Source organism: Oncorhynchus gorbuscha, linkage group LG20 (genome assembly GCF_021184085.1).
Source record: "Oncorhynchus gorbuscha isolate QuinsamMale2020 ecotype Even-year linkage group LG20, OgorEven_v1.0, whole genome shotgun sequence".
Classification (NCBI taxonomy): domain Eukaryota; kingdom Metazoa; phylum Chordata; class Actinopteri; order Salmoniformes; family Salmonidae; genus Oncorhynchus; species Oncorhynchus gorbuscha.
Window position 1 is genome coordinate 7517137 of NC_060192.1, and position 27950 is coordinate 7545086.

Genomic DNA, 27950 nt, shown 5'->3' on the forward strand with positions numbered 1-27950 from the left:
TAATGTACGCCAATTCATGGCACATTTATTTACAAAATTATCCTCGCCACTTAGAATACGATGGTTACAAATTCACAAATCTCACAGCAGCCATCTCATTCAAAGATCCTGCGTTGTCAAAAAGCACACAATGAAACTCATCCAGACCCTTGTGTGCATCCCGAAAGACACCCTATTCCCCAATATGTGTCCCAAAATGACACCCTATTCCCCAATACATACGTTCCAAATGGCACACTAATCCCTAATAGTGCACTTTGGCCAAAGGTAGTGTATTATATAGGGAATAGGGTGCCATTTGAGACACAGACATAGTTTGGACACAAGCATTTTTAGGTACTACGCTCTTTACATTCAATCACAGAATTATTACCGTGTACAGTATGGTCTATGGCAGGGCCGACAACGTTTGGTTTGGCCTCATGGTAATGTAGCCCATGTCAGGGAACATATTTTTGTTATTGCTAGACTATCGAAACCTTGTAGAAGAATAATCATCACCAAACTACCGACTGGGCATGTGCCCAGGGTCCCTAACCACCAGGGGCCCTAACCACCAGGGGCCTCCCACTGATTGTTTACTTAGTCACTCACTCAGATGAACATGGCATAAGTCATGGCAACATTTGTACAATGGCCCCTGGGGGGAGGGGACACTAAATTGTCTTTACTGTGAGGTGGTAATCAGAATGTAGTTGGGTTTCAAGTTATGGCTACCATGTTTTGAAGTGTGATTTTGTGTGCGCTTACTAAAAAGCTATCCTTTTTCATTTTAATAAATACTTACACGTTCAGCCCGTGGCCCACCACTTAAGATTATATTTTGGCCCACCAAGCCCAAAAGTTTGAGCACCCCTGGTCTTTGGCCACAATACACAGGACACACCATAAACGGCCCAATTCCAAGTTGACCCCTGGCCCCTAGCCTTGGACGCCCATGAGCATGTGCTGTATGGTGGACATCCAGAGAGGGCAAGGTGGAGCTACCAGAGCTCTCCAATCCTCTCAAATCTACATTGAGTGGCAAGGGTTTAGGAGTCCATTTGGGCAAAGGAGAAGTTTCCAATTGAAAAAAGGCACATCGGTGTAGTAAAACATCAGTCATTATTGGTGCCTATGCCATCAGTAGAGGTACATTTATAGGTCAACTAATTTACTCTTAATTAGGCGTTATTCCTAACAATTGCAAAAAAAAACAAAAAAATGGGGTCGAGGCAGTGGCATGGGTGGCCCAAAAAAAAGACAAACCGTAGAGTTATAATTAATAGAGTGAGACTAGAACATAAAACACCCTGATATAGCAGTAATAATCACAACAGGCTTGGCAACTTGTCTGGATCAGCAACCAGGAGACTAGGCGGCCACAAACGTAACCCTTTAACACTAGGAGGGCCAAAAGTCATTGTGACTGGAAATTCACTTTCTCCACTTACTCTGCCATTTTTATTTTTTTAAAGCTGTCACCCCTGTCCTAAATAAGTCCAACACGTGATCGTTGTTAGAATCGCAATGCATATAACCTCAATTCTGGTTGATATTAAGAGGATGTCATTCCCTCCCCTGCACATCAGGTCTGTGCAGCCAATGGCCCAACCAAACTACACCTAAACCATATCAAAAGTAATTTTACATATAGTTAGCATAAAGACTAGATTAAATTGACAATAACGTAATGGATGAGAATATTATTAATTGTATATGAAGTATCTGATGAACAATTAAATTATCGATAGCCTATAGGGCCTAACTATAATGCATGGGCAGAGAAACAGGGCAAAGTTCTGTTTCCAATTCAATTCCTAAAAATCATTGACTGGAAATACTGGTTTGACTGTTATGCATTTGCCTTTTTTCCATACATAAATAACAGATCCAGTTTTATCCACGTAGGCCCACCCTTATAAATAACAGAATCCCTTCTATTTCAAAATTAGTCTCGCGCTAGGCTATTAACACAGGTAAGACAATAGCCTATTATTTGCGAGGCACATCGGAGCATACATTTAAATAACTTTTCCACTGGACTGATGTCCATGAGTCGAAGTGGAGAAGAGCATTTCATTATTTAAAAAAAAAAAATGTGTTGACTGAAAACATAATTGTAAGCGCTGATTGAATTTACTGACAATGTCTTAAAAGGCCCTTAAATTAGATCCGCGAGTAATATAGAGGGGGACAGGAGGTCCTTCATGGTGAAATCACTAAGATCAAATAACATGGCATATGCTCCAACATCCTCTTCTAGAAATGGTATCTTTAAAAAAAAAAGTAAACAGTGAGCGTTGTTGGCTAGTGAGTTCCCGCTGGCTCACCGTGAGTATCCTACAGTCTAGCCTACACAGCTATTGCTACGGTTTACTGCACATGGTATCAGTGTGAAGTGACACGTACAAGAACCCTCCCATTATTTTGAAATTGGTAAACTGACAGTTTCTTTTTTTGATTTCCCCGGTAAATAATTCATTCAAATTCATTACATGGGATTAAATGAAATAGATTTTATGTACAGCACCAGATGATGTAAGATGCCTTTCAGGACACTCAAGGACATCTGCCAAATAGAATGTATTGTAAATATATATCCCTTTTGTTTTCACACCCTTCCTTCGGTTTGCTAGGAATTCTATCTGATGATGTAGACATGTTTAGGCACGTGTTCGACTTTCCGGTACTCATTTTGGGTGCTGGTACAGTTTGTATTTAAGTGTAAGAACTCCTTAATACTTTGGAGTTAATACTCAATAGGAGGTGCAGGAATTCAAGCAGAAGAACATTTGAGTTGCCGGTACTCAGTTCCAGGGAGCTCCTGCCCAAGTCAAGTACTGTGCTTAGGTAAAAAGACAAATAATACCCCATGTGGAACACCGACAAGTCATGCGTTTTGGAGCAGCCTGAGTGGGTAAGCCTTTGTCCCCGAGTTGGGGGTAAATCCCATTTAAATGCCAGTCAAGTCAGAAAGTAAACCAAATTCCAGTTTCCCTAATTGAAAAGCATGGAAGATAGTTGGAATTTCAGTCTACTTCCTGAATTGACTGGAATTTACCCCAGAAACAAGTTCACTTATTGATTCGTAGTTCTGGTGAGATATTGTAGAATGATGATGCTTTTACTTTTAGGTGCTGATTTTGGGTCACTTTTCCATTTCTTCCCCTAAAAGGCTAAGGGCAGGATTATCTGATCCTAGGTCTGTGCATACAGGCAACTTCTACACACACACACCAGAGGAGAGGAAAGCAGGACAATACAGATCTAGTGGTGTGGTTTCCTATGGCATTTCAGGAATAGTAAAAACACATGATACTAAGTTGATAAAACGGAGGAACTGGAAGGACAAACAGACGAAGGAAGGATTCACATAACAGCGACTGATGTATTCCAATAGTGGATCCTCATTGGACGGGACACCACCAGAGAGCAGAACCAACCGGGGTGGTCCTGCCCTTCCCTGTTGACCGGTGAGTACTGAACAGAATGAAGGTCTCCAAAGTCTCCCGGAGCAGATGCAGGACCAGGTGAGAACTGTACCAGGTGAGAACTGTACCAGGTGAGAGAGTTTATAGCTGAGAGAGAGAGAGAGATATAGATAGCAGGAGAGAATCAGTGGTTTTTGGAGTTCCAGGGATCATCAGTCTCAATAAAACACATGCACAGAGTGTCCTGCAGAACTGGGCTAGGCAGCTCGCCCCCTACATGCGTGTTAGTCCATGTGGTCCTGTATTAGAGGGGTTTGCTCGCTGGATGAAGTGCTCACGCTGGCGTCCGGTATGACAGTCCTCTCACATTTTATGATCTGTCAGGAGAAAGAAACGGGATGGGAGAAGTCAGAGGCGAGGGTATAAGAGAACGGATGTTAGAAGCACAACACAGTCAACGTAGTGAGGATCAAGTCTGTTTTGGAGCCGAACTAGGCAGCTGACAGTCATTTCATTGAGTTAATTTGTGCATCACAGGCAGCTGGTGGCACCTTCAATTTGGAAGAACAGGCTCATAGTAAATAGCTGGAATGATAGACATGGTTTCCTTGCATTTGATACAATTCACTTCATCCCAATTATTATTATTATTATTGTTATTATTATTATGAGCTGTCCTCCACTCACCAGCCTCCTGTGGCGGGCATAGAGTAAACTTCTTTATGATCTATCAAACTCCCACACCAACACCTTTTCACTACAAAAGGCCCATAAACAATGCCTCGTACCAAACAGACATGTTCAGATACTTTTCAGTTCGATTTACATCGGGTGTATTCATTCCACTGATTCTGTTGTGAACAGTTTCTTAAACCGAAACAACCGGAACCAAAATGGAGGAACCTTCCCGAATATGTTCAATAGAAACTCTTGTCGAGTTGTTTACCTTTTAAGAACCAAATGGAAGCAAACTGTTTCCGTAATGAATACACCCGTTTGACTACAGAGCGTCGCCTGTAATCCACATTCTGTCAACATCATTTCAACTCCCAAAACATTGATCCTAATTGTATAACAGCAGTCTTCAACCAGAGGGTCTGCTGCAAGAGAATGTCAACTATGGCCTGTGGGGAGTTCTGGCTCAAACCATGCTCAGATTGACTGGACACTTAACACAAACATGGGCAGACCACTGGGTCGTATGAAACATGGCACAACCGCAGTGGATGAGAAAAGTTGATTTTAAATGATAGTGGTGTTTGTACATCAAATATGGGTGAGCGTGATGCCTCGTGTGAACCCTCAGTTTGTGTTCGTGTGTGACCTGTAGGGGGAAAAGGTGCACACACAATGTACAGGGAAAAGGGTGAGTGTGTATGTCGGCCTGAAACCTACCTGTGCCATTCATGATAAATGTGTCCATCTGTGCCGTTTACTGGATCTTTAACCGTTGCCTAAAAGATAGCCAGACCTTTACTAATGAGCCAGTCAGAAGCAGTTACAGGAAATCACTGACTAACCTGATTGGCTGTCAGGTGGTTGATTTGACTGACAGACAGGAAGTGCAGTATTTAGTCACTCAGCCATTGGGTCATTTAATCATGGGCTGAATGTGTGTGTTCATGCAGTGCGTGTTTTAATTGTTGCAGTTTGTGTGTACGGAGATTCAAAACTGAGAAAGACAGATTTTAAAAAGGTGGAGCATGCAGGGCTCATGCGATTGGTTAATGACCACCTCAGAAGGCCTTGACGAATCAATTGTGCCATTTGGATCGATTGACACCTGACCCAGTTGAGAAGGGATGATCAGATTCCATATTCCTCTGATCAAATCAACTTCGTACAGTAACACAATCAGGCTGAAACTGACACGTTATACACATTCTCCCCCCCCCCCCCCCCCCCATCAGAAAAACTCCGGTCCGGGAAGTGCAGCGTGTGCAGCCCTTTTGCGACAACCCAGCTTCCACACACACCTGGCTCAGCTAACACAACAGTACTCACAGTCTTCAATCTCCATCAACGTAACATTACTAAAGATCGAAGACCATGAACACTAGTGTGCAAGCGCTTGGCTGGAGCAAAAGCCTGCACACGGGGGAGCAGCCCCCAAGGCCCAAAGTTGGCCTTCCCCTCCCTACGGATGGGTCCTTATAATCAAATCAAAGCCGATCAGAAGCTGTCAGGGTATATCATTATATTCATATTGCCATCACATTCTCCTGATTGACAGAGGCATCTTTTCTGGAGTGATTTTGGGAACAGTTTAATGTGTCAACTAACCCCGTGGTTCTCAATCACTGTAGACGGAGCTTTTTTCAACAACACCTGCAAGAAAGAAAACCGGTCACGCCACACTAGTCATAACCACGTGACCTGGAATGCCTGTACATGCCATAACCAGACACTGTACGTCTGGGTAGTCTTTATGGTCCCTGGGGAACATTACATTCAGAAACTAAAACATGCCATAACCAGACACTGTACGTCTGGGTAGTCTTTATGGTCCCTGGGGAAAATTACGTTCAGAAACTAAAATAACCTTGAAATGGGCATAGACCTGACTTTATACACCAAATAACCCCATACTTAATCCTGAAGTATCCTTTCAAGAATCTTGGCAATGAGGCCCTTAGTCTACTTCCCCAGTGTCAGATGAACTAGTGGAGACCATTTCTGTGTCTGTGTCCAGTATGAAGTACTTTCGTGAGCCAATGCTAACTGGCGTTAGCACAAGGACTGGACGTCTGAGGGCATCTGCTAGTACATACACCCATAGACGTCGTCATTGAGCTAATCTAGCATGCTAGCATATACCCACAGACTTCCAGTCGTCGCAACAACTCTAGTTAGCATTGGCTTGAGAGTTCCGTTCATGCGTTGATCAAATTCACTGGCTAACGTATAGAGTCAGCCATGTAAAATACAACATGTGCCTTTGGATGAGTGTCTGTTGAGGAAATCTCTCCCGTGATTGGTCTAACGAGAGTGAGGCGGTGGGGGGTGGCACTGTGTGTGTGTCCCCAAGTGGCACCACTGTACTGTATAAATCACAATCTATGGGGGAGACCTCACAGCACCCTTTCTGGCAGTTCGAAAGGGGGACGCCAGTGTGTTGGTTTGTTAGCCGAGGCTGTGGGAAGAGCCTGTTCTCTGGTGGGTAACAGAGGGCTGCTCAGGACTGTGCAAGAGTCACAGTACCTAGTACCCATGCAAACTAAAGAATGACTCATGTCTCTCCCCTCTCACAACTACTCTCAGCACATTCCGTTTGTGAACACACAAACACTCTCGCTCTCACATCCAACACGCCACTCAAAAACCTTGCCATCCACAGTCAGCGAGCGGAGACCATGTGCTGTAGAGGCCTTACCTTCCCGCTGTAGTGTAGTAGTACAGCTCCCAGAACAGTGGCCAGGCCCAGGCCTAGGAAACAGTACTGCATGTACACCATCACCATTGGCAATAGCACCAGGTTGGTGTGGAACATTTTCACGATGGCACCGTCCATATAGCCATTCTACACGAGAGAGAGAGACACGTAGAGAAACACAAATCTGATGAGCGGACAGAGTTCTGGGGGTTAGGGGGTAAACGAACCCAGTAATAGTCTAATCACCACTCACCTCCTCAAACCAGATCATGGGCATCACAACCTCCGAGATCTTCCCCGTTTCCCTGCAACAGACAAAAGATTCACTCACAGAGATGCACAAAAGCACGTCCTAAATAAAGAACTGAAACTCCCAGATTGAATGGGATCCTTCAGGTTTTTGGCATTTGGGGTTAAAGGTCAGGGATAAGGAGTTGTCATGTGAGGAGTGCTGGGTTGGGGGGGTCCTTACGTGATACCCGACACCTTCTTCATGTACAGGTTGAGCTGCAGACGGATAGACACATTCAGAGGCACACCAGTCTCCTGCAGAGAGAGAGATAGTGAAACACCAACACACACCACACACACACAAACCGAGTGTCCAAAACATTAAGAACAACTTCCAAATATTGAGTTGCACCCCCTTTTTGCACTCCGAACAGCCTCAGAATCGTCAGGGCATGGACTCCAAGGTGTCAAAAGCATTCCACAGGGACGCCGGCCCATGTTGACTCCAATGCTTCCCACAGTTGTGTCAAGTTGTCTGGATGTCCTTTGGGTGGTGGACCATTCTTGATCCACAAACAATGGCACACAAACAAGGACAGAGGAGAGAGTGTCGATGCAAAAATACTTGCTACAGTAAGCAAGTAAACAAATGCTCCGTTGAAGGAGAGAAACATTAATGAGAAAGCACTGCGCGTCCTCAATGGAAAAATATTTTGTGTTTGGACAAAGGCTCTCTACCCTCTTATTTGGATAGACAGTCGTTAAGTTTAGGGAGAGAGCTAGAACCACACATCTAGTCTCACCTCTTTTACCAGGATAATTTCATTCCACTCCCTTGTTCCCAAACAGTTTTGTGCCACAAACGAGTGCATCCCCTCATAACTTGACTGGCATAATTTAGTCTGCATTTTGTCAAAACACGGGATTAAAAACAAACGCCAAGTTAATTTAACACAAGGGGCATACACATATGGACACCACACCACCGCCATGAGCTCAGAGACCACCGCCATGAGCTCAGAGACCACCGCCATGAGCTCAGAGACCACCGCCATGAGCTCAGAGACCACCGCCATGAGCTCAGAGACCACCGCCATGAGCTCAGAGACCACCGCCATGAGCTCAGAGACCACCGCCATGAGCTCAGAGACCACCGCCATGAGCTCAGAGACCACCGCCATGAGCTCAGAGACCACCGCTATGAGGTCAGAGACTGAGCATCAGTCCAACCTCACAAAATCAACTGTTCTCAGTTCACTGGCTTATTCATTTTAAAAATGACAAAATTAAACAAAAACACCAACTGTGATCAAGATAAGTCCTAAACTCAACTATACAGTATATACAGTGCCTTCAGAAAGTACTCAGACCTTGACTTGTTCCATTTTTTACATTCCAGCCTTAATCTAAAATATTTTATGCATGTTCATGTTCTGTATTATGTTTCATGTGGACCCCAGGAAGTGTAGCTACTGCATTTGCAACAGCTAATTGGGATCCTAAAATATATATATATTTTTGTTAACCAAAAATACCTTTTGCTTGCTACATAACTTCTGAGTGACAGGAAGCACGAGCACCAACCAGCCTACACCACTGCCCACTCACCCATCTAGAATTGCCAGGTCAGCAAATGACTGCTGTCTGAACCCACGAACAGCTCCGATTTGGTCACTTGCTGTTCGGACAGTCAGTATTCCAAACCTGATTTGAGCTAAAAGGCCTGCAGTTGGTGAAGGCAGCGTCGTCAGACACCTACCTCTGCCTACTTTCACAACTTAAGTCATGAGTCGTTTAATAACACATTTACATTTAAGTCATTTAGCAGACGCTCTTATCCAGAGCGACTTACAAATTGGTGCATTCACCTTATGACATCCAGTGGAACAACCACTTTACAATAGTGCATCTAAATATTTTAAGGGGGGGGGGGTGAGAAGGATTACTTTATCCTATCCTAGGTATTCCTTAAAGAGGTGGGGTTTCAGGTGTCTCCGGAAGGTGGTGATTGACTCCGCTAAACACATCTGAAACACCTGCCGATATCATGTCACACCATATGACTTAGCTAAAAAAATTTTTTTTTAAGTTATAGTAATATTTTAGATTTTGATATGACTCAATCATATTTACTGTAGGTAGCGTAAGTTAGTTGTACCTGAACCAATACTCCAGTATTTGTCATCATATAGCTTGTTCTGCAGCTTCTTTTCAATCCCCGTGAGACCCAACTTTGCAAAAAACAATCCTAATTTGCATCCTGTACAGGTCCTAAACTGAAAAAGTCTAACACTACAAAGTCCAGCTCATTAGGCCCACGTATCTCTTGGTAGTATGCGTTGTGTCAGTATGATTATGGCATCTGCAGCCTCTGAAACATTGGAAAACTGTCCACGCATCTGGTCACCTACACAAGCTCACGCCAGCACATGACTAGAAAAATGTGTTCCTTCTTCATGTTAAAAAAAGTGAAAGACTCCAGAAAAAAGACATTCCCAAGCCAGAGTTAGTTTCGTAAGTGTAGCAAAAACACTACAAAAAGGCTTAAAGGGTTGCCAAACAGACATTGGGTCAAGATCATATATTGATAGACACGTTGGATTGTTTCCCTTCCAAATATGGACAACAAATTACTTACGTAACTTGTCACATTAAATGTCATAGATACATCCATTTTTTGAAATAATTGTAGTTTATGAGACCATTCATTTTAATGGTAAGTAGTACGGTTCTCTTCAAATTAAGCCAGAAAGGCCAACCAAATATTACTAAAAATGTGTTACATATTCTCTACATAGAAAACACTAAATAGTTTATCCTTAGAATAAAATACTAGCAAAAAAAAAAAAAGTTAAACATTTGGATTGGTCAAATTTATCAATTTGGCTATTTCAGATTAAATATGCCTTCATTTCAAATGTATACACATGTATATGCTTTTGATCCATTTATGTGATTTTAACATCAATTTCAGTTAAAAATGTTGTTTTTTTCCATTGAAGCCCAATGTTTCATTTTTGCAACACTTCCAGCAGATTGTCTTTCAAATGTCAAAATCTAAGTTATTTTTACGAGGCGTTTTACAAGTCTTTCTGGCGAGTAATAGGTTTTTCCCCCCCTTCATTTGAATCTATGCTTGGGTCTCACAGGGTTAAATAGTGAGGCAACGGGTCATCACTTACTTCCCTGACTGATCAAAACGTGTTTTCAGCATGCCCTTTGTCCCTCTGCAGCAGGCATATAGTGAGCAACACATTTGAAACTTCAAAAAAAAAAAGGCAAATGCATATAGAATTGTGAGAGTCGCACTACACATCTCAGCAACTACGCATCGTGATAATATCGTATCGTGAGGTCTCTGGCAAGTCCCAGCCCTAATATGACTGGATAACATGAGACTTTGGTCAATAAGAGCAATCTCTCCACCATTGTCACATTCAAATTTGACTGCCTATAGCCATAAAACAGACTGCTAAACCAACACTATCGACTGAGTCCACTAACTAAGACATCAGTATATCTATAGGTTACATTCATATGCAATGCTACATATGTGAACATTAACAGAAATCAATAGATGACTGAAAACAGACTGAAGGGAGGTCATTGATCTGTCATCTTAACCTGAGTTTAGATCGTGACACACCCTGACTAACATACAACCGCCCCACCCACCTTCTACCCCCAAGCCATAATACAGTTATAGTTATAACATCAGCTTGATCAGAAATACAGTGTAGACATTGTTAATGTTGTAAATGACTATTGTAGCTGGAAACTGATGATTTTTAATGGAATATCTACATAGGCGTGCAGAGGCCCAATATCAGCAACCATCACTTCTGTATTTCAATGGCACGTTGTGTTAGCTAATCCAAGTCATATCATTTTTAAAAAGGCTCATTTATCATTAGAAAATACTTTTCAGCTGTGCTAACATAATTGCAACTGTTGTGCTGATTAAAGAAATACAACTGGCCTTCTTTAGACTAGCTGAGTATCTGGAGCATCAGCATTTATGGGTTCGATTACAGGCTCAAAATGGCCAGAAACAACTTTCCTCTGAAACTAGTCAGTATTCTTGTTCTGAGAAATGAAGGTTATTCCATGCGAGAAATTAAAAACCTCTTACGTATGTAGTACACAATAATGTATCTCGTCTGAGCCGCTTGAATTGCCACTCCACTTTGTCTCTATACTGACATTTTACCTGTTTGATTGCCTTGGAGGATAATAAATACTCTATATTCGGCCATATTCCTAGTCGCCTTGCCATGGTTAAATGCAGTGGTTCACGCTTTCAGTTTCGCGAATGCTGCCATCTATCCACTGTTTCTGGTTACTTCCTGATAAACGCAGTCACCGAATCAGCATATTCGTCCATGTTATTCTCAGAGGCTACCCGGAACATATCCCAGTCCGCGTGATCAAAACAATCTCGAAGCATGGTATCCGATTGGTCAGACCAGCGTTGAATAGACCTCAACTCAAACAGGAAGTACCCGTGGTTCTGCCTATAGGAAGGGAGGAGCAAAATGGAGCCGTGGTCAGATTTGCCAAAAGGAGGGTGGAGGCCTTGTATGCATCGTGGAAGTTAACGTAACAATGGTCGTGTTTTTCTAGCGCGAGTGCTGGTCGATAGAACTTCGGCAGCGGTTTCCTCAAATTTGCTTTGTTAAAATCCTCAGCGACATTAACTGCAGCCTCAGGATATATGGTTTCCAGATTTCATAAAGCCCAGTCAAATTACTTGAGGGAAGTCGTGGTGTTGGCTTGGGGGGGGGGGGGGGGGACATACACGGCTGTGACAAAAACCGCAGAGAATTCTCTCGGGAGATAATATGGTCGGCATTTGATTGTGAGGAATTCTAGGTCAGGTGAACAAAAAGGACTTTAGTTCCTGTATGTTGTTACAATTACATCTCATTTACCTCGTACCCCTGTACAGCGACTTGGTGCCCGGTTTATAGAACCAAGTTAACGTCAGTCAGTGTGCGCTTATTCCTTGATTTCTAAAATATATTCTCTGCATTGTTCTGAAGGGCCCATAAGTAAACATTACTTTTAGTCAACACCTGTTATTTATGAAGCATGTGACAAACATTTGATTTGATACACACAGTTCAGGCTGGCTAGTACTTCGACGAGAGTTGCGGCCCGGGGCTGTGGATGGGACCACCAGGTGTCAAGCTGCAATCCAACCCCAGATGGTCAGTCCCACATCGGGGAGCCTTCCTCTCGCCATATCCCCTCCCTCCTGGAACTATGCATTGCTCAACAGTCCACGTCTGATCCCACTGCCAATCGTTACAACAGCAGTCACAAACCATGTCTTCACTTCGATAATGACACCGCCTTGTATGGAAGTAAACTACCAAGAGATCTGGCCCTAATTGGCACAGTTGGTAGTGACTGGCTCAAACCCTGCTGTGGATGTCCCACCTTAAATTGCTACACACCAACAGACCGATTATATAAACAATTACTGGGCAAAGCTTATTGCCAAGTCTGCAATGCTTTTATAATTGCCAGTGGTGTGATAGTAGTGACTTAAAACAAGTGTGCGATCACCAAAAGCACCAGTCACAGCATTACCACACCCCCCCCCCCCCAGCCTTAATCTGTTTATAGGAGCAATCTCGACACCATCATTAATACCCATTTCCTCGTACCGTAATACACAGAAGAGCTACAGCTCCAATTAGGCTATCGCTAAAAAAAGGTCACCGACTTTGTGTCCTGTGCCAGACAGTTTACCATTAGCATGCACACGTCTTAAATATTTAGCTGCTAATGTCTGTTCCAGACAATTTGACTTGAGACCTTTTATAGTTTCATCTTGGACCGGGAGGATTACTGCATGGCAGGCAACCTAAACCACATACATGACCCCCAGGCCTTGGAGGATTGTTAAGATAGCAGCTCTATGTTTTTTGGTGCAATCTATAGGACATTTACTGCCACAGAAAAGCACTGTATACAATTAAGGACCCCCAGAAACCACGGTCACTAATGGCCTTCAGTCCTACAGAACAACTCGTGCTGTGGCCAACGTTCTACAGCAAGGCATCACGAGTCGACTAGGTTAAAACGTTATTTTATTTTGAAAATCTGTCGATGTGCTCTTAATTAAGCTCCTGTAAGTCGCTCTGGATAAGAGTCTGCTAAATGACAAATGTACTATGAAAAAGAGTACACCATATCCAACTTGGCACAGGAGCTGGACAAAAAAAGATTTGGATGATATCTGCTCACGTTGGCTGTCCCACAAGTGTATTTTGAAACCAAGCTCTCTGCGGTCACAGTTGAAGATCACGTTTGCATCAAACATCGAGTGGATATGAATGTTTTTCTACGAATGAGTTCAGAGGCAGGACTCATAGGAGTCACAAATACACAAAATAAAATTGTGAATATACGAGAATGACTGTCCAACACAAGTTTCTCACCCTCAGCCAGGGAAAATAAATGTTATCTAAATTAATTCTAAGTAAGTATTCTGGCCAAGCTTCCTCTGTGTGTGCGTCAGGTGATTGCCTCAAGGACAGGCTGCATGGTGTGCGTTCGCTACGGCTATGAGATCAGATGTGTTTACACAATCAATTTAGATAAGCGGAAACAGCCTCGCTTTTACTGTCAGAGATATAGGTTTATAACAATGTGAATGGGCCCAATTCGCACTAGTAAAAGCACACACGTCTATAAAATGGGGAAGAACTTGGCACAGATGCTGCAGACATTCAGACAATGTTTTTAGCCCCCCTGTCAGATATTGAGCGTCGTAAACCAATTCTTCATTCAATTTGACCTTTGACACTAAGTGGCACCAAGACCACCACGGTATTGAAACACTTAAGCCCCCGATACAAACCAGTGGGGCTAAAAACCAGCGTCGCAAATCTAACTGGAACTCAATACATCCGTCAGAGAAGTGACATTCTTCATCTAAATAAAACCCACCGGGGTATAGTTCAGGGGTTAATCGATTGACTGCGAAACTGTAGAGACCACATTGGAGCCATCTCGTCTCTGGATGATCGCCTGTCAGAAACCCACTGGTCTTTGACCCTAATAGATCATAAAGGTGTGCGTGTGTGTGTGTTTGTGTTGCCGTCCACTAATCTGATATCTTCTTATCCAAGACCTATTAGAACAAAAGGGGACGAGTCCACAGTCAAAAGGGAAAAATTAATCTTACTAAACTCAGCAGAAAAAGAAATAGTCCTCAATGTCAACCTCGCTTACTTATCAGCAAACTCAATGTGGAAATATTTGTAGAAACATGAATCAACAACTAAGAAACTGAACAAGTTCCACAGACATGTGACTAACGGATATTAAATAATGAGTTCCTGAACAAAGAGGGGGTAGAGTGTCAAAATCAAAAGTTTGTCAGTATCAGTGCATCTCCTCATGGACTGCACCAGATTTGCCAGTTCTTGCTGTGAGATGTTACCTCACTCTTCCACCAAGACATTCCTGTCTTGCAGGAAATCACCCACTGAACGAGCAGTATGGCTGGTGGCATTGTCATGCTGGAGGGTCATGTCAGGATGAGACTGCAGGAAGGGTACCACATGAGGGAGAAGGATGTCTTCCCTATAATGCACAGCGTTGAGATTGCCTGCAATAACAAGCGCAGTCCGATGATGCTGTGACACACCGCCGCAGACCATGACGGACCCTCCAGCACGATCCTGCTCCAGAGCACAAGCCTCGGTGTAACACTCATCCCTGCGACGATAAACGTGAATCCGACTATCACCCATGGCGAGACAAAACCGCGACTCATCAGTGAAGAGCACTTTTTGCCATTGTTGCCAGGAATGTCTGGTGAGGACCTACCTTACAACAGCCCTCAGTCCAGCCTCTCAGCCTATTGCGGACAGTCTGAGCACTGTTGGAGGTATTGTGCGTTCCTGGTGTAACTCGGGCAGTTGTCATCCTGTACCTGTTCCGCAGGTGTGACGTTCGGCTGTACCGATCCTGTGCAGGTGTTATTACACTTAGTGTGCCACTGCAAGGACGATCAGTTGTCCGTCCCGTCTCTCTGTAGCGCTGCCTTAGGCGTCTCACAGTACAGACATTGCAATTTATTGCCCAGGCCACATCTGCAGTCCTCATGCCTCCTTGCAGCATGCCTAAGGCACATTCACAGATGAGCAGGGACCTTGGGCATCTTTCTTTTGGTGTTTTTCAGAGTCAGTAGAAAGGCCTCTTTAGTGTCCTAAGTTGTCATCACTGACCTTAATTGCATACCAACTGTAAGCTGTTAGTGTCTTAACGACCATTCCACAGGTGCATGTTCATTAATTGTTTATGGTTCATTGAACAAGCATGTTTAAACACTTTACAATGAAGATCTGTGATATTATTTGGATTATCTTGCAAAGACGGGGTCCTGAAAAAGGGACAGTTTTCTAAGTGTTCCAATTCAGGACAGCGTGTAGGTGTTACTCACAGGGTGGATGTCTATGAAAAGTCCGTGTTCGCCCTCAGTAGGCTGAAGTCCCTGTACGTAGTCCAGCAGCACAGGGTCAGCATTGTAGAAGTGGGGTTGGGAAATGAACACTGGGGCGTCTAGAACACAATATTAATACAACGTCACCTTGACTTGTACCATCATACATTTCCTTTTTTATTAACAAGCACACTACCGTTCAAAAGTTTGTGGGTCACTTGGGGGAGGGGGGGGGGGGGACAAGAATTTCTATGAAAACATACATGAAATGAGTCACAAAATGAATAGGAAATAGTCAAGATGTTAACAAAGTTATGAAATATTTGTATTTAAATAATTGTGAACTTCAAACTCTGCTTTCGTCAAAGAATCCATCATTTGCAGCCCTTTGGCATTCTAGTTGTCAATTTGTTGAGGTAATCTGAAGAGATTTTACCCCACAAGCACCTCCCACAAGTTGGAGGGGCATTTATGTACCACACGGTCAAGCTGTTCCCACAACAGCTCAATAGGGTTGAGATCTGGTGACAGTGCTGGCCACTCCATTATAGACAGAATATCAGCTGACTGCTTCTTCCCTAAATAGTTATTCCAAAGTTTGGACCTGTGCTTTGGCTCATTCTCCTTGTCTAGGAAGAAATTGGCTCCAATTAAAGCACCGTCCACAGGGGATGGTATGGAGTGAGCCTTCCTCAAGTTCACTTTTACCCTGTACAAATCTCACTTTACCACCACCAACACACCCCCAGACCACCACATTGCCTCCACCATGCTTGACAGATGTCATCAAGCACTCATCCAGCATCTTTATTTTTTCTGCGTTTTGAAAATGTTCTTCTTCGTGAGCCAAACACCTCAAACTTAGATTTGTCTGTCCATAACGCCCCCCCCCCCCCTCTAATATTCCTCTGTTCAGTGTGTGTTCTTTTGCCCATCTTAATCTTTTCTTTTTATTGGCCAGAATGAGATATGGCCAACATCCCGGAGACACCGCTTCACTGTTACTAGTTAATGAAGCTGCCAGTTGAGGACTTGTGAGGCGTCCGTTTCTCAAACTAGACACTATAATGTGGACAAGCGGTTGAATCATAACTTCGTTTGAAATCAGGGACGGGCAACTGGTGGCCCAAATTTCGTAGGCATGTGGATAAATTCTGAGAGTTAGAATAGTAGAATTTTGAAATTTGGACGTGCAACAGCAGTTTCTCTTGTTATGTCAGTAAATCAATAATCCCATGTCAGCAAGAAAAAAAATCTGGCTAGACTAATATACAAATCTATCCTAGCTTTTATTAATCATGGTTGAATAACAGCCTGTCGGGCCCCAGTTGATTTAGTTAATCACGCAATCAGATATCACATTGAAAACTGCAAGCATTTATCGTCACCCGATAGCAAAATGTGTAGAATTGCATACAAATTTGTTACAGGCTTTGGTTTTTCCATTTATAATTTCGAGGTTGGACGCTAGCGGGCCGATGGGTGTCACCTCATTAGTCAGAACGTGTTATACTTCTGCTGGTTTGTCATCTTGTTAGTGGAAAGTGTTTCAGTGTTGGCCCAGGTGATATTTAAGAGTGGCTGGCCCAGTACTCCAGGTGTCTTGAGAGATGTGGAGGGTTAACACCTTTAGTCAAGCTACAATTCGGCGCCAAGTGCTCATGTGATCTTGAGATGTGATGTTCTATGGGGCGCTATTGGGAACATAAGTGTGTAATGACTCGTGTTGTCGTCTCATGCCCAAGTGTTTCTACAATGTGTTTATACAGCGGCATGGCTCCTCTGTGTGCGCCATACTTCCTCCTCCAGTCTGTTTACCAGACGAGGCATGTCGGTTATGACTAACAGGGTAAACGGCAGCGAAATGTGTGCTCAGAAACATCTACTCACTTAGAAATAATTACTCCAGTCATCATTCAGTTCCTATTGGGCAAAAACAAAAAACTACAAATCGCATGTTTGTAGAGTGACAAGCTTGATGTTGTCGTCGAGTCCTAGGAATATGGGACCAAATACTTAGCATTTGACTATTTTAATACACTAGAGAATTTGTCCAAATATTTATGACTTCCTCAAATGGGACTTAATACATAGTGAATTCATGTCTAAAAAGTAAAACATATGTATGAAAATACCCTCAAATAATAATTAGGTGACATTCTGTCCGTACTGTCACCTGATATGAATCATTTGATCTCATATTCAAAATGCTGAAGCCAAACTACAAGTTTAAGCTCCACTGTCTAAATAAATACGTAGGGGAGTGTATATGCATCTGTACTCACTGGATCGACAGCTGCTGACGTTGAGGAGGCCAGATTGTCTGCAGGGACAGAAGCCCTCATTGGGAGCGTAGTCTGAGCCATTAGCAAACATAGTCTTAGGAGCCACAAAGCGATAGAGGGGAATCCCTTTCATTATCCCCTCACGCTGATACACCAGCTCCAAAGACCTATAGAGAGTGTGTGTGAGGGAAAGGGGGATACCTAGTCACAACGCATTCAACTGAAATGTGTCTTCCACATTTAACCCAACCCTTCTGAATCAGAGGTGCGGGGGGGGGGCTGCCATAATCCACATCTTCGGCTCCCGGGGAACAGTGAGTTAACTGCCTGACTCGGGGCGGAACGACATATTTTTACCTTGTCCGCTCGGGGATTCGATCCAGCAACCTTTCGGTTACTGGCCCAACGCTCTAACCACGAGGCCACTGCGTGAGTGTTGGAAAGCGTGCGTACCTGCAGGCGTCAGGACTGTAGAACGGCAGTGTGGACTCTTTGGTCATGAAGGGCGGCCACATTTGTCCTGCTGTGCCGTTGATCATGTTACACTGGGGCGTCTTCCAATACATCAACTAGAGAGACAGAAGGTTAACATCCGTTACACATTGAGCCTCTTTCTAGAGCGAGAAAGAATGGATGTCACCCGCACACCTCTGATTCATAGAGGTTGGGGTTGAATGCAGAGGACCCATTTCAGTTGTACAACAGACTAGGTATCCCCCTTTCCCAATTGTAAAAAGGACCCCATGAAAACAAAGGGCCCAGATTTGTTTTCACTCAACTGTGCTTCTAACTGCCCCTCTCAAACCAATCTGTAAAGGTGAAAGGTCATGGCTGTGTGATCCCTAAACTCCAGACAGCTCACCTTGGTCAAGCCGTTCCATGAGTTCACTTTGTGAATCAGTCGGATGTCATCCTTCCCAGTGTGGACGGTGAACATACCAGTGTTGGAGTTGTTGAACTGATGGGAGAAAACGGAAGGATTGATATTTAACCAGTCACCAGTCACAAAAAAAAAACTAGACAGCCAACTTAAACAGGCTGTAGATAAGGGATACTTTAATATTATTTGAAAAGGTTGGGTCACAAACACACACTTCCTATGTGGCACAAGTCCGGATGGATAGTAATTTACCAGCGTAGTAACAGTGGCAAACGACTGCCCCCTCATTGAAGCTCCCAACTGTTGCAACGGTCTAAAGCACTGCATCTCAGTGCTAGAGGTATCACTATAGACACCCTGGTTCGATTCTAGGCTGTATCACAACCGGCCGTGATTGGGAGTCCCATAGGTCGGCGCACAATTGGCCCAGCTCGTTCGTCAATATAAATAAGAATTTGTTCTTAACTGACTTGCCTGGTTAAATAAAAGGTTAAAATATTTTTTAAATGTAAAAAAGCCAAAGTTTAAGGCTGACCTCAGTACTGCAGGCATGGTTAACAGAAAACAGGAACTCCCATTAGAGTGAATAGAAAAAATGCCAATCTTCGTGGCCAATCTAAATAAAAACGTTTGAAGACAATCATGGTACCAATAATTGCTTCTAATACACCAGATAAGGTTCTTGAACAGATTATTTTTTATATACATTAAGACCCCCCCCACCACACAGAAGTTAAAGGATTACTTTGATGCCAATTGAAGCCTTGAACTTGAGTTACTCAATGGAGGGGGCAGCACTGAGCTAGCCTGCAAAGTCACTTCCAGGAGTAACTCAATACTGCACATATTAGGTCTCCATGAAAACAGCATCTTAACAGAGCATTGAAGCCGAATAAAGTCGGTTAAATCTTTACGGCCAGGTCGCAGTTGCAAATGAGAACAAGTTCTCAACTAGCCTACCTGGTTAAATAAAGGTGAAATAAATAAAAAAAAGTAGGAATGAGAGGTGTGATGGCTTTGTCCATTCATACATAGTCATTGCTCACTACCCATGCGACCCCAAACTGTTCAAACCGTCCCCTGGGGATGGAGTGTGGATGTGGTCATGTGTCCATCTACGTTCCAACACTAAACTACCTCCAGGGGGATGAGGCCACTAGGCACATTATTTGGCTTGGATAACTACAAGATTTAGATAGCTGGTAAGCCTATCTAACACTTGACCGACTGGACATTTCTGACATGGTATTAACAGTGCTTTAAGGTCTGCCTGTGAATGAACACACTCGGGGAAACTGCACTAGCGAACCTGACTGAGGCCTTGATTAAATTAGATCAAGCATTAAAGGGATACCGGGAGATCCTAGCCATTGTTTTGCTACTTACTCAGAGTAGAGATGAACTTGTGAATCGCATTTTTTATGTCTCCGTGTGAAGTGTGAAGTGTGAAGGAAGAACGAGGTGGTTTCGCAAGCCAATGCCAACTAGCGTTAGCACAATGGCGAAGTCCAAAGGTACCCGTAGACCCATATGCTACTGTACCCGTAGACCCATAGGCTACTGTACCCGTAGACCCATAGGCTACTGTACCCGTAGACCCATAGGCTACTGTACCCGTAGACCCATAGGCTACTGTACCTGTAGACTTCCGGTCATTGTGCGCGCGCATCTCCTCCACCCACTCACTCACCTCAGAGAAGAGGCCAAACTTGCCAGTGGAGGGCAGCATCCCAGGGAACCACTTATTGAGAAAGTCCACCAGCTTGCTGTCGTAGCCCCACATCAGCTCCCCTACAGACTTGGTGAGGAAGGGTCCCTCCTTAAAGCTCTTAAAGGTGGCACTGAGCAACAGACGCACCGCGTGTGGCATGTTTTCCATCATCACCGCCGCACCCTGGAAGACAAGAGGGGAGAGGGAACAGAGGATGGGAGAAACGGGATGAAGCGGGGGAGAGATGAGGGGGGCAAGGAGATAGGAGTCAGTTCATAGTGTGTGTGTGTGTGTGTGTGTAGCAGTGCCGTCTTACCAACACCAGCATGTTAGGGATGGTGACCACATCCGACTCGTTGCCCACTGACATGCTGGGCTCAAAGAAGTAGCTCCTGTATTCAAGATATGACACTGTGTGGTTGGGATGGAACGTGATGTTCTGCTTCTGAAGACGCTTCCTGAAAAACGCACAACCTCAGGTCAACCTCCCAACTGACAGATGCAAATGGAGACACTTTACAACAGAGGGTTGATAAGACTTAGTAGTTAGGACGACTGGAGATCTGATTGAATAGCTGATAGTGGAATGCCCTTTCCCTGCATCTTTTCTCTGACACTGGCTTCCTACAATCGCTTACCGAGATGAACAGGGTAGAAATGCTCAGAGTTAGTCAAGGATAAAGAGAAAGGGAGGTAAGGTAACGAGAGAAGGAAGATCAGTTTGAGAACAGAGTAGGGCTGCACGATATGGGCAAAAAAAACACCATTGTGATTCATTTTAAACTAAATATTGCGATGCCGATTTCTTTATAAGTAAAACGCAGCATCGTTCTTGTTTGGAACAACCTGACTGCATTTGACCTAACAGAAGAGCATGTAAACTTAGTGACTCTAACAGCGAGGAGGAACTGCGCTGCTTGAGTAATGGGGCGGGGCGTGACACGTGCGGAAAGCAGCCGCAAGAGCAGGGGGGGAAAAAAACGATCAAGAAGTTAGTTACATGTGGCTGATGAGCATTTCCAAATAATGCATGCAGTGTAGATCTCTTCCAATATGAATATTGCATGTCAATATTGCAATGTTGATGCAAATTCAATGAATTGTGCAGCCCTAGAACAGACTGGATAGATCAATTGGATACGTTACAGGGTGAGACAGGCCAGATCTATAAGGAAAGGGGGTTCAATTTGGGGCGTTTCTCCCATTCTTCTCTGCAGATCCTCAAGCTCTGCCAGGTTGGTTAGGGAGCATCGCTGCACAGTTATTTTCAGGGCTCTCCCGAGATGTTAGATCGGGTTCAAGTCCTGGCTCTGGCTGGGCCACTCAGACATTCAGAGACTTGTCCCAAAGCCACTCCTGCGTTGTCTTGGCTGTGTGCTTAGGGTCGTTGTCTGTTGGAAGGTGAACTGTCGCTCCAGTCCGAGGTCCTGAGCAGGTTTCATCAAGGATCTGCCTGTACTTTTATCCGTTCATCTTTCCTCAATCCTGACTAGTGTCCCAGTTCCTGCCCCTGAAAAACGTCACCACAGGATGCTACCACAATCACCATAGGGATGGTGCCATGTTTCCTCCAGACTTGACACTTTGCATTCAGGCCAAATTAATTTCTCAGTTTGGCCGGGCAGCCAGCTCTGGGAACAGTCTAGGTTGTCCAATTGCACTGTATATTGCAGAGGATTTTTGTGGATCAGAGCAGAAAACTAGTTTGGGAAGAACTGATGGCACAAAATATTGCAGGACGAAGTCATTAGGGCAACACCCCCCCCCCCTCCTTGAGCGTCTCATCGGTTCCTGCATTAACGTCCCCCTGAGCACACTATCTTCATGTTTGTGTGGCACTTGATTTCCACTGATTGTCAACGCAATTAAAATGTGGGTCAAAAAATGAGTTATTCGGGGTTGAAGGACAGTCTACCGGTGTCGCCCCAGTCTCTAGCCTGCTGTGTACTGGAATCCTACTCGCGAGTACAGTGTCTTACGCTCACGTGTGCCCTCGCCATCGTTAACAGAACTGCGGGAAAACTGCATCTGACAGGTGGGGGAGAAGTACACCATCTAACAGTGTCCTAGCTATTGTTGGCTAGCTACTCGTCACACCTGCTGTGTACCAGAGTCCTGTCCTTCGCTCCCACTTGCCGAACACCTGCCTCGCCATCATTAACAGACCTGTGAGAAACCAGTTCCTGCCTCTTCTGTGGGGTTTACCAACGTTATGGTGCATTACCGCCACCTACTGTAGGGCTCCCCACCTCCCAACTGTGTACCGGGATTCGAGATTTAAAAAAAAAAATGGACCAATAGAAATAAAAGCGAGAAGGTTCCTGCAGATGCAATTGTATCCTTCTCCAAACGTACAGCAGTTCAGTCAACACACCATCACAGAATCTCATGAAAGACAAATTACCACAAGATTTTCTAAAGTAAATTGTGTCCATTACATGTTATTCCAATTTATGGCTAATGTTAGCTAGGCTAGGGGTTAAGGTTAAGTTTTGGAAGTGTTAAATTGTTACATGCTAGCTAAGGGTTAAGGCTAGGTAACATGTTAGTTACGGGTTAGCGCAGCATTCCCCAAACTTTGGGTCAAACGAATTGAAAACGGGCAAACAAAAAAGGCACTCGCAAATCTGAGCTCTTTGTTGCAGGTGCATGGTAACAGCTGAATAAGATGAGAAATAAAAAGAAATCCGCACACCACTTCCTGCTAGTACCACTGCTCTTTATTACGCTTTACGTAGCCGGTCAGGTATGAAAGCCTACCTGTATACGTAGGGTCCTCTCTGCTCCACCATGGGGTTCTCTCCCGCCAGGAATTCAGTGGGGTTGAGGATGTTGAAGAAGTAGACAGACATGAAGAACGGGACAGGGATGTCCTTCCAAATGGTGTAGGACACCTCATTCTCAGGGTCTATTACTAAGTTCTGAGAGAACAATGATGAAAGGCATATTATTATACAGTGGGGCAAAAAAGTATTTAGTCAGCCACCAATTGTGCAAGTTCTCCCACTTAAAAAGATGAGGCCTGTAATTTTCATCATAGTTGCACTTCAACTATGACAGACAAAATGAGAAATTCCAGAAAATCACATTGGATTTTTAATGAATTTGCAAATTATGGTGGAAAATAAGTAATTGGTCACCTACAAACAAGCAAGATTTCTGAAATCATTTGTAGAATCGAAATTGGCCGGAAGAAGCCCAAACGGATATAATATTTGACTAAAACAATTTCAAACCTTACATTTGTTTGCATATTCCTCCATACACATATATATATATATATATAATCTTCCCAGATCCTTGATTTCCTTTGTCTGTGCTTATGGACTGCCCTCTTCAAAACCACAGGTTTCTAATGGGGTTCAGAGACTGATGGTCATGGCAAAATGTTGATCTGTGAGGTCAGATAACCATTTATTTGTGGGTTTTGTTGGTGTGTGCCTGGGGCTGTAGTCTTGCTAGAAGATCCAATTGCAATCAAGTTTCAGCCTCCTGCCAGAGGCTACTGGGTTTTTGGCAAAAATGTCCTGGTACTGGGTAAAGGTAATGATGCCGTTGACCTTAACAAGGGTGCCAAGACCTGTCATGACTCCTGGGAGGATCCAAAGGATCGGGTTACAGTGCATCAACTCTACAGAACTCTCCCGCAGAGGGAGGGGGATTGATGTGTGTTTGTGGGGTTCACACCTCAAGGCCCATCAGAAATTGTAAGGCAGCAGACGATTCCTTTCTGCTCTAGTTGGAGAGATTGGAAAGTCTGTGCCTTATGAAGGGGTTTACAGCCCAAAACTACAACATTAAACAATGGACATGAGGACAGAGAGAGATGGCTCTATCATCCTCCAAATGCTGGTAATAAGAGGCGGAATGTGGAAAATGAATTTCTATTTTGTGATGCCATTAAAAGTTATATGAAGACGTTATGACAAACACTAACTTAGGTTTGTGTGTATCATCATGTTTACATTGTGTAGAATATATCCAGATGAAAGAGAACGTTTGTGACAATAAGAATGATTTTAGTTATCTAAACGAGATCGTAAATTGTGATGCCTTGCCTCGTAACTAGCTACGACCCAGGGAACCCAGAGAGCGTGTCAGCAAGACGGAAACGTCCCTTTCTAACCGAGGGTATAACGCATTTGAGTTAAGAATTAACAGACTAGGATGACCACGCGCTGCAGCAGGGGTCTACGATTAGTCACGACCCCAAAACGAGGTTGAAGACAAAAGGAACCTCTTAACAATCAATGTACTTTTATCTAAGGTCAATGTAAGCTCGACCATCCGGTTATTCTCTTCAAATCATCAGTTGCCTACACAGTTTACACCCGAGAACAAGGCCTCACTAAGCGGAACTCAGCCCGCGAAGGCCTCGGCCCAACAACCTTCACCACGTAAATACATACATTATACTTCTTAACCATAAGAGCGGCAGTTCAGGGCAAGGTATTAGAGATAAACTAAGCATAGTTCAAAATGTATCCAAGTGTTGCTTCTCTTTAAAATCGCCATCTTGTGTAGCACGTGTCAATCCACTAGGGACTGTTGTCGTCATATTAAGTTTCTAATCAATACCGAGTGTGTGTATGTTATAATTTAGCTTGTTAGTAAATAAATAATCAAATCAATGAGTGGTACAGAATGATCAGTGAGACTCGGGTTTGTGCAGATTATGCGAGGCCGATGTGAGGAAATGATTCATTATTGACTGTTATGATAGAGTTAATTTGGGAAACGGTAACTCATTAAACAAACTTCTCCCACAGTGCCCCAGATTCCTAAGGAGTTAATTGTTACATGATAATTTAATTATTACACAATTTAAGTGGAGTAGATAATTATTCAATGGATAGCAGCCATCACATGAATGGAAGTCACGTCACCAGTGAAAGCAAAATAGCCCCGTATCAGATCCTCCACCATATTTTACAGTAGAGATGAGGGTTATTTTCCGCTGATGCATCAACATTGCCAAAGCAAACCCACCACTGGTCTGTGTGGCCAAAGACATCTATTTTTCCATGTCATCTGACAGTATCGCTGGTTCAAATATGCACGTTCATAGCAATCATTTAAGGAGGCCACAATTTCTATATTCTAGTTTTAACAACCAGGAACTTAACTGAAGATTATGCATTACACGGCATAAAACTGTAAATGATCGAGGAGGAACTAGCTTAACATTTATAGGAAGTTGTGGGGCAAAACCAATATATAAAGAACAGATCAAATAAAAAAAAAAATGTATTGCCGTTATTTTACCAGGTAAGTTGACTGAGAACACGTTCTCATTTACAGTAATGACCTGGGGAATAGTTACAGGGGAGAGGAGATGAATGAGCCAATTGTAAGCTTGAGATGATTAGGTGACCGTGATGGTATGAGAGACAGATTGGGAATTTAGCCAGGACACCAGGGTTAACACCCCTACTCTTACAATAAGTGCCATGGGATCTTAAATGACCTCAGTGGGGACACCCGTTTAACGTCCCATCCGAAAGACTGCACCCTACACACGGCAGTATCCTGGGGCATTGGGATTTTTTTTTTTAGACCAGGGGAAAGAGTGCCGCCTGCTAGCCCTCCAACACCACTTCCAGCAACATCTGGTCTCCCATCCAGGGACCGACCAGGACCGACCCTGCTTAGCTTCAGAAGCCAGCCAGCAGTGGGATGCAGGGTGGTATAATAACAAGTAGAGATTGCTACACTGTACACTGAACCTTTAAGCCACCCATTCGCTGATTTCATTCTTTTGTGGGTAGACTTTTTGGACAAAATGGGAGGTTCATGAAATTGGTTTCCATGGCCATGCAGCCGCACACAATCTTAAGATTACCATGAGCAATGCCAAGCGTCAACTGCAGTTGTGTAAAGACACCGCCATTGGACTCCTGAGAAGTGGAAACGCGTTCCTTGGAGTGATGAATCATGCTTCACCATCTGGCAGTCCAACGGACGAGTCTGGATTTTGAGGATGCCAGGAGAACGATGCCACTGCCAACTGTAAAGTTTAGTGAAGGAGGAATGGTCTGGAGCCGTTTTTAATGGGTCGGGCTAGGCCACTTAGTTCCAGTATAGGAAATCTTAACGCTAACACACACAATTACATTCTTATGATTCTGTGCACAAAGCGAAGTCCATAAAGAAATTGTTGAGATCGGTGTGGAAGACCTTGACTGGCCTGTACAGAGCCCTGCCCTCAACACCATCAATTATCCTTTGGAATAAATTGGAACGCAGACTGCGAGCTAGGCATAATCAGCCAACATCAGTGCAACCTCACTAATGCTTGTGGCTGAATGGAAGTTCACAGCAATGTTCCAACATCTAGTGGAAAGCCTTCCCAGAAGAACAGAGGCTGTTATAGCAACAAAGGGGAGACCAACTTCATATTAATACCCATGATATTGGAATGGTGTTTGACGAGCAGGCGTCCACATACTTTTGGTCATGTCATGTCCATGTCATGTCCAGAAATGAAAACAAAGTATTTTATATTTCAGAGAATGTGGGGGTGTCAAATAAAATCACCGCCAGTTGGGAAACCCTGCTAGAGGTCTACAGTCATCGACACCAACCGAAGTCTTGCATGTGTTTAGTCTACACAGTGGTGTAAAAAGTAGCCAATTGTCATACAGATAAGTGAGTTACTTCAGTAAAATTTTGATTTTATATTTACTTAAATCTTAAAAGTAAAAAAAATAGTTGCTCAAATACACTTAAGAATAAATAATGTAAAATTCCTTATATTTAGCAAAACACGAAAGAACGATTATTATTTTTTTTTTTTAAATCACACCCACAGAAGTATCGACCGCAACCAGTGGAGTACGTTCTGGCTTGTAGAGAACTAGGAAATGTTCCAAACAAATGTATGGCATTCATCTCAGACTATTGCCATGTGGTAGGTATTAAGCATAGTTAAGCCCTACAGTAAAATGCCTCGCTTGTTTGCGCTTTCCCAATAATGCAGTAATCAATATCAATATAAATCAAATAAGTAGAAAAAGAACGAGAAATACGAGTAATAAGTCAAGTTCATTCTTCGCTATACGTTAGTCGTGACTGACCAGGAGAAAACGAAGACTTTTCCATTAGATGTAGGCCTACAACATAAGTATAAAACTATAGGAAAAAGCTGCATTCCATAGCTTTAATCTCAATAACTTACCTTTACTATTTGGTCGTCAATGATGATTGGTCCAACGAATAAAATAACTAACCCAAACACTGCAGTCAGAGTACCTGCGACAAAAAGTCCGATTGCTAACTTAGATTTATTCATTGTTATGGACACAGTTTAACTGTTCACCGATAAAACTGTAGGCCTACTGAAATGTATAGATAAAAACAACGCATGTACGCTATCTGCAATGTCAAGTTCACTGGCTTTTGTTCGGAGAGCTGCCTGGTTCGTTGCAGAGCTAAACAAGGCAAGAAGATGACGGACTGTCAACCGACTCACAACACCGCAAGTGTTGAAGGACCTTGCCACTCTTCAGAAGATGATCTTAAAGTAAAAATAAAAAAAACCCAGGTACATGACTAAAGCTTGTCTTGAAGTCGAGTGGAAGCGATCAGTAGCGGAAC

At 43.5% G+C, this 27950-nt stretch overlaps 1 protein-coding gene across 2 annotated transcripts; it reads right to left on the reverse strand.

The window, feature by feature from the left end:
- LOC124006830 (scavenger receptor class B member 1-like) lies at window positions 1-27950 on the reverse strand. Of its 2 annotated transcripts, XM_046317008.1 has the most exons (14): window positions 27532-27950; window positions 23115-23275; window positions 20671-20812; window positions 20334-20537; window positions 18626-18721; window positions 18217-18332; window positions 17764-17930; window positions 15479-15597; window positions 7259-7332; window positions 7040-7091; window positions 6787-6933; window positions 5697-5741; window positions 4809-4867; window positions 1-3790 (listed from the first exon to the last, which is right to left on the reverse strand). In XM_046317008.1, the coding sequence occupies exons 1-14, from the start codon at window positions 27643-27645 to the stop codon at window positions 3784-3786; spliced, it is 1503 nt and encodes a 500-aa protein (XP_046172964.1). In that variant the 5' UTR covers window positions 27646-27950; the 3' UTR covers window positions 1-3783. The 2 variants fall into 2 exon arrangements, with proteins under 2 accessions (XP_046172964.1, XP_046172965.1); XM_046317009.1 differs by lacking the exons at window positions 4809-4867; window positions 5697-5741.